This window comes from Falco peregrinus, chromosome 2 (genome assembly GCF_023634155.1).
Source record: "Falco peregrinus isolate bFalPer1 chromosome 2, bFalPer1.pri, whole genome shotgun sequence".
NCBI lineage: Eukaryota > Metazoa > Chordata > Aves > Falconiformes > Falconidae > Falco > Falco peregrinus.
Genome location: NC_073722.1, coordinates 5,046,425 through 5,064,299, shown reverse-complemented (window position 1 = coordinate 5,064,299; position 17,875 = coordinate 5,046,425). Strand labels below are relative to the sequence as shown.

The window sequence follows — 17,875 nt, the reverse complement described above, 5'->3', positions numbered from 1 at the left end:
GCATAGGTGTAATTGCATTATTGGTATTAAAGTATTTTAATAGCTGAGTACTCTTTTCTTCATTAGCTATCACATTATTGAGCTGTCAGGCAAAATGTGGGCAGAAAAATCAAGCCAACAGAACAAAATGTAATTGGGAGCCTTAGACAGAACGTAAGCATTCATGATACGTCTAGCAGCCTTTTCACAGTGCGCTGTGAAGATACTCCCGTGACACAGCTGTCCTAAAAGCCTGCAGTCCTGTAAGCACACAAAAAGCAGGAGGGCAGTCTGCGTGGGGCCACAGCTTGCCCAGACCAGCTCCGTGCCTTTCGAAGTAAAGGCGAACAGCCGTTGGTGCTGTACTGTCCCTTCACCCTTTTGCTGTTCACCCTCTAGAAGCTGGTACAACGGAGGTTCTTTGGCGCGGTACAGCAGCGACAGTATTGTTTCATTTAGCAGTGAGGCAGATGTCATCACACTGGCAATGAACTTGGATTCAGACCTTTATAGTTGTAATTTTTCACACCAAATGTCCGTCACAGGTTCTGAATTCTTTTCCTTCCTAATCTATGTAACCATCACACATCATACTACAGGATGTTGCAGAAAAATTCCTGTATTCCAATTTACCATCCACTTGTGAGATTTCATAATCACCTCTGCAGGGAACATAACCTCTTTGGCAGTAATGGAAACTAAGAAAGTTTCTACATACAAACTGTGATTAGCATTACTGTATTATCAATGATTTTGAACATTCAGGATGGAAACTTTTCTAAATCATCCTCTTTAGCTTTGGTGTTTCTCTCTTCAGCGTGGGTGGTGGGCCTGTGTGTGTAGTTACAAACTTCTTACCCTGCTATTAATCTCTTACTTGTTTTTTTAGTTGGGTTTTTTTTTCCCCTTCTTTCATATACTTGTATATTGGTGCTCATTTACATGCTTCAGCTTTGAGCCAAGTTCCACGTTTACTTGCAGCTTTGGGAAGAGCTCCCAAAAGATACCATTTTTAGAGAACAGTGGTCTCTAGAAATACTACTTATGAGTAAACAATAGGAGCTGGCTTTGGACAGTTGCTAGAACAGGTCTTGTCTGGTTTTCCAGAACATGTCACAACAGAGAACGAGCTCCTCTCTCTTCCATTCCAACAAAACTGTTGAAGTAGCATCAAATTCTGTAGCTGCAGACCGAGATGTTCATCAGCTAGGGACCCTTATTACTACAGGAATCCAGAGGTTCCTGAGGGCCAGTCAGCAGCATGAGGCAGCTTAGGGCTCCATTACGGAGCTGTCTCTGTTTGGAGATGCCTCGCTCCCAGTTTTCTGTGGAACAGGCTTGTCTCTAAGGCAGCCTGCAGCTAAAGCTGCTGTCTGTGCAACCCCTGTAACCCTTCTGAGCATAGGTGATGCTTTAGAGCATTTACATTCAGATGACAAAACTGTCCTGCCACTATTAAGTTCGATATTACTAAATCAGTTACATAGGGAAGAAAATTTGAAGAAGCCGCCTTTGTAACAGAGGAAACTTCTGCAATCATCTAGGTTCTAGCATAAGTCAATAAAAAAAAAATATAAAAAAAAAAAAGAAGAGGAAGAAAAAAAAAGCCTCTACTGACACTTTTACAGAGACATGTCGTTTCTGAGTTCAGCTGTATTCAGAAATGGCAATACCGTGTAAGAACACATCTTGTTCCTGACTGCCTAGAAGGGCTTTAGCAGTCCTGAAGATGTTCTGGAGTTTACCACAATCACTGAATCCACTTTTCCTATTCCTCTGCAGTTTGTAGCATATATCACTCCCTGCTGCTACAGCAATTGCATTAAACTTCTCTGGCCTAATGGCAATAAAAATAAACATGCAATTCAAGTCAGGAGCAAGCTTTGCTCTCCTTAACTTGGTCTAGACCATCTCTAGCTCTAGCGCAGCCTGTAGCCATGGAAAAGTAAAAACGGTGATGTCTTCTCAGCAGTTTTATTTACCTTAAAACCACAGGTTAGAGAGCCTTGTTCAAAAGAAAGGGTGACGGAAAGAGACAGAGTATTGCTTGTAACAGCCTAGCTCTGTTTTAGCAAACTGCATTGTATTGGTCTATACTATTTACTTTGGTACACAAAACTCTGTAAGTAAGGTTTGTCTAACCATAAAATAAAGCTATTTGCATCAAGAAAACACAAACAGAAGGTAAGTAAATGAACCTTCCTATTCCGTGACGTTAATTTAGTCTTTTGAAATTATTTTCCTATTCTAGAGTAATACTTAGAAGTTTAAAGTAGTCCAGATAACTTAAAAGAGATGTACATCTAAATAGTCTGGATAATGCTAACAATGAGTTCAAAATATTTTTCACTCAATTTTAATGTTGAGGATTAATAGTAACAAAAATGCATTTTCAGTATTTACTGAAGCAATGGATATCTACTGATGCTGTGTACGTATGACTCACCAGTCTCTCATTCTTACGAAAGGACGTTTCTTTTACCAGAAGGATACTTCAATCAATGTTATGTAATGGTACTCAAAATATACTGCTGTGTACTGTGCTGTCATTACTTTAAAAGCATTGTTGATGCCTACATTCAATTAGAATTGAATGTACCTTTCACAAATATTGGTGTGATTTTGAACTAATAGGGTTACTTTTGGGGAGAAAATAAAAAAGCGTTCTGTAGCTGCTCATGCCTTAATAAAAGTATGCAATATATTAAAGATGTTTCTTAAACTAAGAAAAAGTAGAAGTATTAACAGTAGGATAATTAGAAATTACTTCAGTTGTTATAGTTTAAAAGAAATACTTAATGACACCTGAAGTGTACTTCTGAAAATGTTATTCTCAAAATAACAGTAGTGGTTTGGGGAAAATGACATTAATATTAATTGTATGATTTAATAACCTGTGACAGGCTCACTAACAGAGCACCATAAGTAACATAACTTGAGCAGATCAAATGCAGGTCAAATTCATGAATGTAATGATTCAGAGCTGTCTCCATGTTTGACATTTAAGCCCCAGGCCAGAACCCGATACGGTTTCATTTTTCAGATGTCTTTCCTGCTGCTCTGATTCATCTAGTAATGATTTCAGACACCCGTGCTCACTGAAGTGATACTCTATAATCCAGACGATGGCACAGACATTTTTCTTTTCTAATCATATCTTACTTCTTTGTCATGCTTATTTATTTATGTAAATTCCCGTGTTTTTCTTATTTTTGAAGTTGCCTTCCCAAGCACTGTCCCCACTTCCCAGACACCTTTCCTCCTCTTGGTCATACATTGATCAAAAGATTCTCCAGGCTGACACTAGTGACTGGTTTTCAAGGACTGTTGGTTTTTCACCTTCAAGCATGTGTATCTTACCTGCTCTGCCGCTTCCAGACAGTTTTCTTTGTGACTTAGAAGAACTCAATTCTTTGGCATTAACAACATCCCAGACTGTAGCAGTCTCCCCAGGTAATAACATTCACCAAGTTAAGGAGGAGCACTTTATTCCAAATACAAAGGTTTCTCTCAGCTCTCCTACAGCTCTTCCTCTGTCCTTTCTCGCATCTACCTCTGTCCCATCTTCAGCCAGCCCATCTCACGACATAGCGTATAAGCATACCGACAACAATACCAAACCAGGAAGGGGTAAAGATTTGAGAGGTATCCTTGACTCTTCGGTTACTGAACTACCTAGAGACTTGTCAGATCCTACAAGAGAAAGTGAACGTGTTGGCACCATCTGTAACGTCCCTTCGCCGCAGGAAGGTGGCTCAGTCTCCAGGGCGCTAGCTGCAACTGCTGAAAACCGAGAGGAAATCCATACCGCAGATCTGTCAGTTAATATAGGGGGTCAGTCAAAGCCTCGAGGAGCAGCACAAGACACAACAGAAGAACTGACAAGACTCTATATAGAGGAGGATCTGGAACATGACAATTTAGAAATCCCAATAGCAAGTGGAGGAGACTCCATGGTATGCTATGAAGGATACACTTCACCGAATGGTGACAAGGTATTTTGATTTCTGGAAAACCTGGCTTCTGTGTTCAGGTAGCTTACTCAGTATAATTATTCTCTGCCTTTCCTTGTATTTACATGTTTGTATTTTGCACAGGCACGGTTTTATACTATTGCAGTCGATAAAAAGATTTTCCCCCTCTCAGAAGCAGGCATTTACACACCACTAAGTTCAGTGGTGTATCGGTTCTGCTGGTCCTTTCCCTTCTGTCCTTGTTAGCTGCCGTCAGGCTTGTGATGCAGAAAGGCAGTGAACTGTTTGCTTCACTGGCCCATCGCTTGCCACCCTTTTGTGCCAGAGGCCCCAGCAAGCAAATGCTGTAAGCAGCCTTCAGAGGAAGGGACATGCCTCCCGCAGGCACTCGGCGGTTTGTACTTCACATGTGTCACTTCACCAGCGGATATATTTATAGTAGACTCTGTTACGCGAATGTGACTAATAATAACAGATCAGATTATGTTTGGCAGTTAAACAAATGCTTCCCCTAAAGCCCTCCCCAGTTCCTCGTTGGGACAGTACATCGCTGAACTATCCCAAATGTGTGCAGCCATTAAATGCCACAGTATTGCTACACAGTTCGTGGGGCTCCTGGGCAGTTTTAGAAGAGGTGCTTGTCTGACCAGCACTTATTTCAACAGTATGTTCAGGCAGTTGCTTTGGCTGACACACGCAAACATGTAGATCAGATACTTAGGACAATATGTTTTAGGCCAAGTGTGAAGCTATTTAATTAGAAGGATTTTGTAGGCTGCATCTACCCTTACTTGACCTGAAAAACACAGGAGAAAACCATAAGAATAGAGGTGAAATCCACATGGATTTCACAGCCACGAATTGACAACTTGTTTTGATTCCTGAGGGAAGATTTTTCTTCCAGAAAAGTAGACTGACTAATAATAAAGGCAGCATCACATTTCTCACTGTTCAGGTTAGTTACCTAACTCCTTGTCGAGCGTTTTACAGCCTTCACAGCTGGTTTTATAGCATGATTGCTTCCCATTTTTCTTAAACATTTAAGCCAGCTCTGCCTTCTGTGGGAACATCAGAAGACTCTGATCCTCCTTTCTGCACTTCTTCTGATCGTCCATTTCCCTCTGCCAAGGCACCAGCTTCTCACTGTGTTCCTACAACATCCCGGTCCACTGCTTCCCTCTCACCTCCTCTCCTTTCTAAACCCTCACGTCAGCAGGAGAAAGACTCCCCACAGGTAAAGGTCACTGCACCTCTCGAGTATGGATTGTCGCAAATCTCCATGTATATTAAATAACTGCAAGGCTAACGCTGAGTTTGGTATTTTCAGATGTATTGTTTCATTTACTAATATTAAATAACATAGCACATGGAGTATTGAGACAGGCCCTCTTCAAATGAAACACAAGGTAAAACTATAACCGTTAATGATAAAGTGAAACAGCTTAAGGAGATGCCAGTGACAGGAAAGCGGAAAGTCTTCAACTCAGTTTTAAATCCATGCCAGGACATCAGTGACTCTTATTTAATCAAAAGAAACAGAATCATATTCAAGTACACAGAAACTGAAAAACGTTTCTAATTTGAAGTGTTTTCAATTTCAGTCGAAAGCCTGGGAGAACAGTCATAAACTTCACGGCAGAGCACCACTGCAGAGGGTCATGTTCTAAATACCAATTCTGTTAGTCAGAGAGTGAACAAAGATTATTCCCTCTTCAGGACTACGCTTTGTGTTAGCATTGCAGCTCTGCGGCAGAAAAACAAGATCTGGAAAGTTGCTCCAGATAGATAAAAGTCAGTTTCCAATGCTGACTTCCAGAGAGTCCATTTGCTCGTGAAAAAAAGAAAAATAATGTAAAAAATTTAACAAACCTATCCTAGAAAAAGTAATAATTACACTTATGGCAAAAAAAAAAAACCCAACAACATACTCTTTTTAAAAATCTACCACATCTTACAGTGTGTGTACATGGAAAACCCAGACATAATAGACTTAAGGAAGTCTTGAGGTTAACCAGATCTGTTGGGTTTTTTTCCTGAAGTAGGGAAGAGTCATAAGGGTTCTTTCCAGGGCATGAATCTGTCAGGGGCTTGGGTATGTTGCACCTGAAAGAAGGGGTAAAACACAGTATCGCGTTTGCTTCTGCAACTTTGAGTAATTTATCAGTTGTGCAGTCCTTTTGATGGGTAAGTTTTGCTTAGCCTAGCCAACAAAATTCATAAGATTCCTCATCTACACCCAAATTCATTTTAGGTGACGCTGATATTCCTTGCCCTTGTTTGAGCAAGGTATATTGATCCCAGCTGAGAATAGATAGAAGGAATGCCCGTGTTAAAGCTCTGCTTCTGGGAACCTCCCGGGCAGTGCGTTGCTCCCCTTCGTGGGGCACGGCAGGAAGCGTGACACAATAACCAGGGGAGGTGACTCATCTTGCAGACACAGCAGCCAGAGCACTGGGAAGAACTGCAGGTCAGAGGGGTCATTACAGAGTTCTAGCTCAATTATTGTTTTCAAACTGTTTCAAGCCTGGATTATTTTTGAAGTCTAGGGATCAGATTCCATTATAAACTTCACCAGTATAGACTTCTCTATTTGAAAATTGTAGAAATTATTAGATACAGTCCTATTGACAACAGATATTTTTTTTTGTACAATATTTCCAAAATGAGATAAAGATTTATTTCCTCCCAAGAGTAAGCAAATTTTTTTCAGCAGTCAACACTGACTACATTCCCAGGATAGAGAGCTGAAGTATTATATATATAGCCAGGTTTTGGCTGTCGTTGTTTCTTGCTACTTAGCCTACAGGCTGGACCCGAGAAGGAAGGATAGTGCCCGTCATTTTCTCTTTATGCATGTTGTCCGTGATTAAAGTCTGCTCTCAACTGCCACAGCAGAAAGAACATGAGACCTTTCCAGGACCCAAATGTCACAAGGGAAGGGAGGTTCTTCAGAGAGTTCTTGAAACTATATACTGATACTTTGGTAACTTTCGTTGATGTAAAAATACGTATGTGTACATATATAGATGTGGCATGTGGCTCAAATCTAAAGTATGACTGGAGGTCTGGGCAGTGGAATACAAGGAGCTATGGGTGGGAAGTGTCACTGTGCTCCATGGTGCTGGGAGGGATGTGTCCCTCAAAAGAACTCTGAGGACACTTCCCAACGAGAAATGCTAATGTTTTCCTGCCTTCTTGGCCTCTCTGGGTATCCTTTGTTGTTGTTGTTACTCACCCTCTTAGCTCCTAAGAGGCGGCTGTTCTTCTGTCTTGCCACATTCTACTGGCAAACAGTCACAAATACCAAAGTAAAACTTTTCAGTGTTAGCGCTCCACTGCTGCATTCCCCAACTCGCCCCTGCCCGTGAGAATTCACACTTGCTGCACACGCACCCCTGAAGAGCAAAATTCTGACAGGTATTTAGCTGATTTATAGTAACATCACCACAGTGAGGATTTTCCCTTGAAGCCCTTTCCGTCAAGCACTTAATTGCTTTCTAAATGCAGATTTAAGGTGCGTGTTCTGTTTAACAGCCAGGAGTTGCAACATTTGGCATTGGTGGTTCTAAGACAGTATTTCTGCTCTGTGCTGTGGAGCCGTACTGTGTTATTAACTGAGCTGCTTCAATGGGTACACTTGCAATAGCTGTTCCAACTGCACATGCTCTATGTGACTAATCTTTTAACTGTCGTGTGTAAGGGCATGTGCCAGAACCACAAAGCCTTGGAAAAAAGATACAGTGGCAACAACAGAAAATACCGTATACTAATAGTACCGTTATTTGCGCCTGTAACACAATTGCTTTTTGTTACCAAGAAAAGCATGTCCAGTTTGCATGTATGAATGAAGCAAAAAAAAAAAAAAAAATATCCCATGATGCTTCATTCTTAAACACTCACTTGACAATTTCTGTGGTTTTTCTAGGCTAATTTAAAGAGAGAGATATTTGTTATGGGTAAACCTCCTCGTAGCCCAGTGATGACTAAGAGATCCTGCAGCTCACCTGTCAGAGGTCACAGCTATTCACACAGGGTACGGTACTGGATGCCCAGTGTGCAGTAACAGCATTGCCGTAGAAAAGGAGCTCAGTGTCTAGTCTTTCAGTATTTTGTTTTTGCCCAAGTGTCTCGATACTATCAGTATGCCGTGTTTTCTTCCTGTTGTACTCCTGTGCTACGTCTGAGTAAAGCCAACAGGTCTGTGTGTGCCGAAACGTACTTTATGAATCCATTAGCATACTCTTATCTCTGCAGTACTGCATAGTATTTCCAGTGCTACAAGATGTTCTTTATACTTAGCCGTTTTTTTTCTAAATTATTCCTCTGTTTCAAAGGATTTCTAGTTTATTAAAATCACAGCTTCTAAGAGTCAAAACTTTAAACTTCGTTGCATGTATACAGGCTTTTGTATACAGGCAGAATTCTTGGTTTTGAATCCATGTCCTTCTTTTCAAAATGTTTTGTTGCTGCTATGTTATTTTCACTCAATGTCCTCTTTATCCAAGTTCTGCTATCCCAGACTGTCAGACTCCTTAGCCTTTCCCTTCATATCTGTAATACAGCAGTCATAACTGTAAAAATTTTACCTAGCAGAAAGTCAGGTTGTTTAGAGTTTGCATGTGTTTCGCTCGGAGAGGTGAGCTGAATTATGAAAACAAACAGACCGAAACTGTTAAGAATTAGAACTTGTGGGCTATGTTTCACTTCCAGTTTAGGACTAAATTTTTCTTTGCGTTGGTTTCTTAACGTTTGGTTCTTAAAACTGATAATGGGATGAACTGTTTTCCATGCTGTTGCTGCTGATTTTAGGTTATCATCTTTCTGGTGGTTCCCTTTTTAAAATTTGAAGATTAATTTAAGATATTCAGGCTTCTTGTGTAACTGTCAAAGTCATGGCTTGCTGGCAGGCCTCTGTTTACTACCAGGAATGAGGGGACAGTGCTTTCTTCATCACTGAAGAGAGACAGTAGAGAAAGTGCAACTGGGAACAAGATCCATAAAAAAGGGATTAAGCTCTATTTTAATTCTGCGTGTTCCTGCAAATGAAGGGCATGTAATCACTATATTAAGAGGACTGCATTGGTCAATGTTTACTGCGTTTATGACTTTAATTCCAAAACTACAAGAGCACAAATTACACACCTCATTTGCATGTTCAGAACTATACAGAACTACTAGATGCAAACGCGTATCAATCATGCATGAAAATTAGGTGTACAGCTGGGACCATTGACTTGACTGCACACTTTTTAATGTTTTTGGGATTAGGCCCTAATTTTTTTCCCAGAAAACAGTTCACTCGCTATGCTGAGTTGTAGCTGAGATCTAGAAATTCAAAGCACCAAAAGCTACCCACAGGGTGATGCATTTCTCTTGAACACAATTAGCCAGACCTTGCAACAGTCCCTATTCTAGCCAGTGCCACTGTATGTGGGAAGGAGAGCTTAGGGAAACAACATGGGAAGAAGGCTTCTTGATGCCAGCCGTGGTGCCCTTGAGGAAGGCATTTGGATAGAGGGCGACCTCCAAGGCGCCCCTGTTCTGACATAGCACAGATGACTTCACTCTACTTTTCACAGATTCCAGTTCTGTCTAAAAGTTCTCTCTGTGGCAAGAACATAGAGTTGAAAATCTTCACGCGCCTTGATTTTCTGTCACCTGTTTCTATAATAGTTAACTAGCAAGTAAATGTTTTAAAGCATTGAAGCATGTGCAGAAAAAGAAGGTAATAATGACCTACGCAGTTTCTTCCTGGCTCGATACTGTATTCAGAGCATTAAATCATTTGTAGTATTGCTTAGGACATTGACTTTTATTGTTTGCAAGAAAAATCCTTAACCTCGGTTGAGTTCTCTTGCATCTCTGACTATCTTTGGCATTCAGCTCAGTTGTGGGTCTGATGAAAGATTAGCAGAGAATAAGGTCAGACACCAGGCCAAACACCAAGCAAGCTGCCCCGTGAAATACTCTGTCCTTGCTTGACAAGCCAGCTGTTGAAGCGGGTTTACTGAGAACTGAAATGTCTAATTTGCAATCTTTCCCGTTGGATTCTTCAGTAAAAGTTATCCACCTTTCTTGTACGGTGGCAGAGGAGAGTTAAATGAGGAAGAGAAGAGAATCAAAGTTTTTGGACTTTGATAAACGTCGTTCCCACCTAGCTGTCATTAATATGAAAAGTTCTATAATCTACCTGCCTGCATCTTTAGGCACCTTTTTAAAATTATACTCTACAGACTAAAGATGAAACAGAGAATGCTCACAGTATTTTCTGCATGTGCACATACAAACTTGATGAAAAGAAACGTAACTACAGTTTCATACTGAGGTGTTGAGGGGCGGGGGGGAGCGGCGGGGAGCAGGCAAGGGAAAAAAAAAAAAACCCAAACCCAAAGCCATACTGTGTTTCAACATTCAATTTGCATCATCAGGCTGTGGGTTGTTTACCACTGCCTTCTCTCATGGAAGACTGACTGCATCATCTTCAAGAGCAAAGTGAAGCAAGATACACCGAAACAGTCAACCCCAGGAAAGAGGGACCCACAGAGCAGTAAGACCAATCCCATGGCTTCAAGATCAGGTTGCAGTTTACTCAGTTCATGAAAGAAAATGCTAGGAGCTGCGTTTGATACCCGCGCTCCCAAAACAGATACAGTTCCCAGACTTGCCGCTGCAGCATGACCATAGGGCACCCTCAGCCAACGGAGAACGTGGGTACTGCTCACATCAAGAGCTCTCCCAGGCAGCTGGTCTTCCTGCGCCCGTTCTGGCCCCGGCCAGATTCTACCCAGCATCAGTCCGTGTCTGTCTAAGCAGGATATGGCTTCTGCAAGAGGTTAACGCTTTTCCCTTCCATTGCATCCAGATTTATTGGATGTTAGTGGTGGGTAATGCTCTATTAAGAAGGAAAGTAGTTCCTTTCATAAAGCTTTGCACTGGAAATACAAACTACTTTTTCCTCTGAAGTTAAAGTGTTAATTGTTATTTTCACACAATTACATACGTTCTTTCAAAAATTCTTCCTGCTCTTTGCCGCCCAGCAGCCTGCATGGCTTTGAGATGAAACAGAACTAATTTAATCAAAGCGTAGCATGTTATGCCTGCCAAGTTAGTACTGCGTGTGTGTCATGTAAATCGGTATGTTGTTTGTCTGTGAATGTTCTAAGTTTTGCCATTATCTATAGGAGATTTTATTTCTGCTTATCTAAAATTATACTTCACCCAAAGAATGTATAATGTTCATCAGTTGCATCTGATTTTTCTAACGCTATTTCTGTTTCACAGTGAAGAGGCAGCAGGGTTCTATTCCAGCTTTCTACTATACTATAAATAGAGTGGACTGTTGATGAAGTTCACTGTTCTGGTTTAGTTTTCATTATCTCCTCCAAAAATCAGATCTTTAAACCTGCCAAGATTCTGTTAGTTGCCATGTCTCAAGAATTCATTGGGGGGGGGGGGGGGGCGGGGGGGAGGGTGTTATTTTATGCCAGGTAGAATATGAACTCTCAAGTGACTATGTATCATGCCCCTATCCAACTATTTAGACCTTAGACTATAAATCTTTATTACATTTCAAATCATTTCATTTCAGCCACAGCGCCCTGTGCTTGCTCATGAAAATATACACAGTGGGGGGGAACCGTAAGTATACTTTTTATCTACTAAACCAAAACCTGACATTTAGAAATAGCCAGAAAATCAAAAAGTAATTTGTTAACCTGCCAAGTACAATTATGAAGAGATTTGAGAAATTTACAGGTAACTGCATGATGTGGGAAGATATCCAAGAAGGTCCCAGAGGGCAAAGCCTTAGTTGCTTAATTTACACTAGACTCAGACGTGCCAACTTACAGTTCTCCATCATTTATACTTAAAAGGGATAACAATTATATAAAGTTTGACCTTTTTTGTTATTCTCTCCTTTTTTACATCGCAGCAGAATGCCAATTAAAGATTTAACTTTGAGTCAACTCAATACTGTGGCTCACGGGAACAAGGGCTCACACTTTTTAGCGTAATTTACATGTGCACTTTAAAAATTAGGTGCAAGAAAGCCTTTCTGCAAACTGGAGAAGAACCTAGATCTCAAGCCTTATTTTCACAAACAACGTAAGCACTTGAGATGAAACACATACGGCTGTTGTAGTGCTGACTGTTAAAACGCAAGTTTGGAGCAAGATTGTTTTGATGATTATTTTTTTCCCCTCCCATCTTACACTCAGGTTCTGCTTCAGTGATCATTGAAACTAGTAGCCATTCTTCCTCTAACATCAGAGCACTTCTAAATGTAACTAGTGCTTATAAACTAAAAATACTTAAAAGTTTACCCGTTAGTAATTTCCAGAAATGGCAAGAGAGAAGAGAGAGCAAAAAGTTACAGATAAGTGTGTAATGAAAAGCAGACACGTCTGTTTCAGTCTCACTGAAACCGCACGCTCCTGTTGGTATCGTTGATTATCCTAAAGCATCTAACTCTGTGTTCAATATAGCTTACTGCTTACAAAACAAAGTTAATTATCCAGTTAAGTAGCTCATTATTAAAGTTACTCATCCCTAAAATTTAAAACAAATACATTTAAATTGTCAACCAACCATTCTTTGTCTTGAATACGTATTCTGTTAGTCTTGTAAGTGGTAGCAGAGTTTTCATATTTCAGAAATCCTTAGGTTAGCAAAGAGAGAATGAAATGACTACAAAGGAGTTATTGAAGTGGATTATCTTGAAATGACTAAGATTAGATTCTAAAGTACAAAGAGTACTAATTGGGAAGTTCTTGTTACAGTATTTGAGTAAGTAATTGGCTTGAGTCCCATTGGTGACACATTACATCTGCAACTTCTCTACCTTTGGAAGCTGCATTTAATCGGTTCTTGGATTATTATCATAGCTCTGCTTTCCGGGAATAATGATAAGCATGACAGAAAATGTTATTGCCATTTCATTTTTTGCACAGATTGTTCTTACTTCTGCTACACAAATTGCCAGAGGTAATTGCTTAAATAACCAGTCTCGTTCCATTTTGTTAGTGTGATTAAAACATAAAATTAGACTTCTCAGAGCTGGGGAGATAACAGCCAGTCACAAGAAATTAAGTGAAAATCACTTTTTTCTTGGAAGTGTCTTTTTGGCATAGTTTATTCAAGATGACCATCATTACGCTAAGCGTAGCGCCAGTCTGTATACAGGTTTTTCAAATAGAAATTTCAGAGGCAGAATTTTGTTGCTGACATAAACATCTCATTTAAGCCATGGAAACTTTGCCTGAATGATACAGAGCTAATGGAAATATTCCATACCAACACATTAAAAGGGACTTAGTTTAATTTTATTGGGGAAAGTGTAATATCATTAAGGTTTTAAAGTCAGTGAGCTGTTACTAAGAGGGAAAAATAGGCATGATTTGGGGGGGGGTTTAGTATTTTGAAATTAAAACTGTTTCCTTTGTAGAGTTTCTGCAGTTGTACCCTGCTCCTTGACATGCAGGCAGTTACAGCTGGGGCATAGGTGATTAGAAAAAAAAGCAGATTCTGACTCTGCAGGACTCACAGGCTTTTGCAGCCCAAGCACCTTCAGTTCCCCCCATTAAGAGTTTATTGTCATTCTTTCAGTTTCCCGAAACTCAATTAAAAACTGACAAGGAATGAAAGATAATAAGCCTAGTAACCTCATACCTCTTTCCATTTATCCATCTTGCATCCCTCAGTGTGCAGCCCCTGGCTGGCGTGGACATACAAGCCCGTGGCTGAATACTGTTCGACTTTCCACCCTTACGTCCCCTGATTGGATTCAAGCCACTCCCTCACTCGCCGAGAGATGTTTTTCAAATATATGGCGGGGGCAGTTTTAACCAGGAAAGGGGTTATGGATGTGCGTGCCCAAAGAGCAAGTGCTCTCCACCTTCCCCACGGCGGGAGGCACCTCTTTGACATGCAGAGCTCCCGTAGTGCCAGGTCTTGCCTCAGCAGCTGCTACTGAGGAGCCCAGGGAGGTCCCCCAGTCAGCGTGGTCGTGTGAGTGTGTGTATGCGTGACAGCCACCCCTGGGCACCCTCCTCCACTGAGTACAGGGTGCCAGGCACCTTTCTTGTGCCGTGTGGCACTTTGCTGCAGCAGAGAATGCTACGCTAGATCCAGCTTTGCAGAGTGTAAAGGCAGAGCCAGCTTCAGGTGCTCACCACGGGGGGGTTAAGGAGCTAGCGCATCCACAGATCCCCCCTCTAGAAGTCCTCTGTTCGGGTGACTCAACTATAAAGTAACACTTAAAAAAAATAATACTAGAATTCTGTATTCAAAGCAACTGGTCGAGGAGCCATCAGGCTTGCCTGAAGTTGTTAATGTCTGATGAGTTACCTTTCCAACAAAGTTTTGTCTGTTTACTGTAATAAGTACCTAGGCCCTGAAGTCCACCAGGCGAAATAAACCCTTCGCCCCTGTATTTGCAAGAAGCATTACTTATCGATGTTTAAACCACCTCCTTTCAAGTAAAGGTGCCAAGAACTCTTACCTCTTTTTAAAATGCATCATTTGTCCTATTTAAGGTTTCAGGCTCTATATAACTATACTCCTAGGAACGAAGATGAATTGGAGCTCAGAGAGGGAGATGTCATTGATGTGATGGAAAAATGTGATGATGGATGGTTTGTGGGTATGTTTTCATTCAGTTGCTTTTTCTTTTTTCCTTTTTTTTTTTTTTCCACTGACCTTTGCTGCCCTCTTTGCTTGGTAACTTTTAAACAAATCAGGTTTTGGTATTTAGTGTAATAAACCTGAACCTGGCTTTATCAGGAGAAATCCCAACCAAACCCCACTGAAATTAGTGGTTGATTTTTCACTTGCATATTTTTGGAAGTGAATTGATGGACACAAATGGACATGTGCGTCCAGTTTGTTGTACAGCACTATTGTCATTCTCACGTCACACAAAATGGACTATGTAGTACTGCTCTCCTCATAAAGACCAGGTAATGTACAACTTTTTGCATGAATACATCTACAGAGTTGACTACTTGTGAGAAACAAGTATTACTGAACAAACAGAAATTTCATAACGAGGCCTAGATAAGGTGGCTTAATCATTTCGTAAACCCTCATGCACACAGTGGCTAACTTAATCACCTAACTAGTCTTCAGCATTTGAAAAATTCAAATTATTTAGGTAAGACTTGATGATGTTGAGATTAAGTGATTTCTATGTACCAAACCAAAGTTTTAGCACAGCTTTTAATCAGGCCTAACAATTTAATCAAATATGCCTCTTTATTTGGTTTTTCCTTCCTGCAGCTACAAATTTGTTGAAACTCACAAATTAAATTCAAAATAACTTTTTGAAGTTATTAAGAAGTATAGACATTTCTGTTTGTGCACTATTAAACATAAAAATTTAAAGGCCATGCTTACATAGCAATTCCCTGTTGTTATTCCCATCTTTCATCTATTGCTTCTAATTTCAGGAACCTCAAGAAGAACCAAATTCTTTGGTACTTTCCCTGGAAACTATGTCAAGAGGCTGTGAAATTTTTTTTCTACTTATTTATGCTGCATCTCTGCAACACATCTGCATAAGGCTGCTAGGAAACATGCTACGCTGGTCTTCTGTTTTCTTGCTTGCAGTCTCAAATAGAGGCCATCTAGTTCATCCTCATCCCATCCCACCTGCCAAACTGTTCCAGCAGTATTACAGCAACCACCACGGTGTGAATAACTAAGCTTTTCTGAAACAAGAGGAATCGTTTCACCATTGAAATACTCCCTGCTTTAAAGCCTTTTCAATTTGAACACAATAGGAAAAGCCTAATGACAGGTACACAGATCTGAGTTGCCATGGGGGGTGGGGTGGGGAGAGGAAGAAACTTTTAATTTAGACATTTGTGGTATTATCATGAAGTCTGATGGGATTTTTTCAGCATGCATGTGATGCAGGTGGAAGTTGCTGTTTACTATTTTAAAAAAAAAATTGTTTCCACATTCTTATTAGCTTGGCAGCATTTGTTGCTTTCACTTTGCGGTATCACAGGTTTGCCTATTGTACTGGTTTACAATGTATGACAAATTATAATATAGATTTTTTGCCTGCACTTGTAACGTATGCACAGTGATTGTAAGATCTCGAGCAAGCGTAGTGAAAAATGAAAGAACTGCAAGTGTTCCGAATGGGTGCAATGGTATTGGCTAAACCTTTTTTCTTTTTTCCCTAATAAAGCTGTAGTGTTTTCTGTTAAAAGGTAAAAAGTGCAAGAGGCATAAAATCTCAGGAAAGAGGATTTAATGAAGAGCCAGGCAATGATATAAGCATAGACCATAATAACCTGCTACTGATGTCTGACATTAAATGGCTGTAATTGAACTGTAATAGCAAGCAACATGACATTTGAGAGGTTCGTGGGTTTACGTATCAGGAATTTTAAGGAGCAGGAAGTAAACAGTGTTAGTGCAAAGGGTTGTTGGTTTGGGGTTTTTTTCCCTAATATAGCCACCTGAAAAATATTCACAAGTATCATGTACTGATTTACTTCACTATATATACATATATATATATGTATGTATGTATGTTAACAAAACCCGAGTTACGCATTTGTTCTAGGAATTTAGTACAGAAAAAAAGTCACAAGTATTAAAACTCATACATTTTAGAGGTTGGGTTTTCTTTTTTTTCCTGAAAGAAAGAAGTATTTGAAAACATAATTTTCTGTAAGCATAAATAGTAATCGAAATTAAGGCACAGGATGATAATGACTATGGCTTCCTAAGAATAAAAATTCAGATTTGGTTTCTTCAGCACCTTATAGATGGCAAAGGCTTCTACTGGATTTCTCAAGGGTAAAGGATTGAAATTATCAAAATGTATGTAGTCTCTGTAGCATTTTGTACATATGTTTGCTTTTTTGTACAGAGCCATTTGGTTGTTGATTTTTAAAAAATTAAGTTCCTTATTTGATCTTTGCCCTCTTCACATACAGAACATTTCAATGCATTTTTCTTTTCTTGCTCTATTTACCGTAAGCACATCTGGATAGTGCAATTCTGTAAGATAGCATTTTATGCAAAATTTTATTAATTAAAATATGGTTTACCAGCCAAATCTAAATGTACATATATCTTTATTACTGAGAAATGTCATTAAGACAAAGGTAAAGAAACATCTTTGCGCAGCATACCTTTATTATTGCAGATTTCATGGCAAAAGCTTTGTATTCAAAGGCTTTCAATTTTAAACTAGATCTGCATGCAGCTTTGCTGTGAGATTAATACCTATCTTTGATGCCATTTATGATTGAAGACTTAAATATCTGTTGCCTGTGATATTTAAAAAGTACTGTTTCTACTCTGTATCTGATTTTAGAAAAATACAGGTTTTTCATACCTGGCTTATCGGGTAACTGACTTTGAATTCCTACAAGCAAAAGGTCTCTGTGGTTTTTTTCTTGAATAGACTTCTAATAAATTTTGCTTGGAGTACACAACTGTTTCCCCCGTCATTTCTCAAAATACACATAACCTATTACTTAAGCATTGCAAACTGCTTAACTCTTCAAGTTTATATGCAAATAGTTTTGCCTCGTACAGAGGTTTTTTCCCACCACAACCATACACTAATCATATATACGAGTAGCTAGCGCTGCCCACACAGCTCTCAAGCTGGTCCACTTCAACATCGTCCCTAAAACACTTGAGTGCAAAAGCAACATTACAGACTTTCTGCATTGGCTGTGCTAATTCGAGATAGTTTTTATGTTGCTAGAACCATCCTTCACTCCAGAAGCACAAAGGTAAAACACAATGGTAAGCCCCTTACACCTGGCCGAAGTTCCCACACCCTAATCAAAGGCAAAACAAGAATGCCTCTGTAAAGTGACCGCAGAAGCAAGGTTTAAGGAAAATACAGATTTTGGGGGAGCATTTTACACATGGAACTCTGCCTGCAAAAC

General features: G+C 39.9%; 1 protein-coding gene and 1 long non-coding RNA gene across 24 annotated transcripts in view; one reads left to right on the top strand and one right to left on the bottom strand.

Moving 5' to 3' along the window:
• The window catches only part of SORBS2 (sorbin and SH3 domain containing 2), a 231,182-nt gene extending 213,772 nt beyond the window's left edge, over positions 1-17,410 (top strand). For 22 of the 23 annotated variants that reach the window (XM_055794870.1, XM_055794883.1, XM_055794873.1 and 19 more), the window contains 3 exons: positions 11,542-11,591; positions 14,489-14,595; positions 15,401-17,410. In XM_055794870.1, coding sequence (XP_055650845.1) covers positions 11,542-11,591; positions 14,489-14,595; positions 15,401-15,462 — 219 coding nt within the window. In that variant the 3' untranslated portion in view covers positions 15,463-17,410. The remainder of the gene's footprint in view (positions 1-11,541; positions 11,592-14,488; positions 14,596-15,400) is intronic. The other variant, XM_055794872.1, reaches the window with a different exon arrangement.
• Positions 1-17,875, bottom strand: part of LOC129783759 (uncharacterized) — a 73,873-nt gene that overhangs the window by 3,982 nt on the left and 52,016 nt on the right. The gene's annotated exons all lie outside the window — the stretch shown is intronic.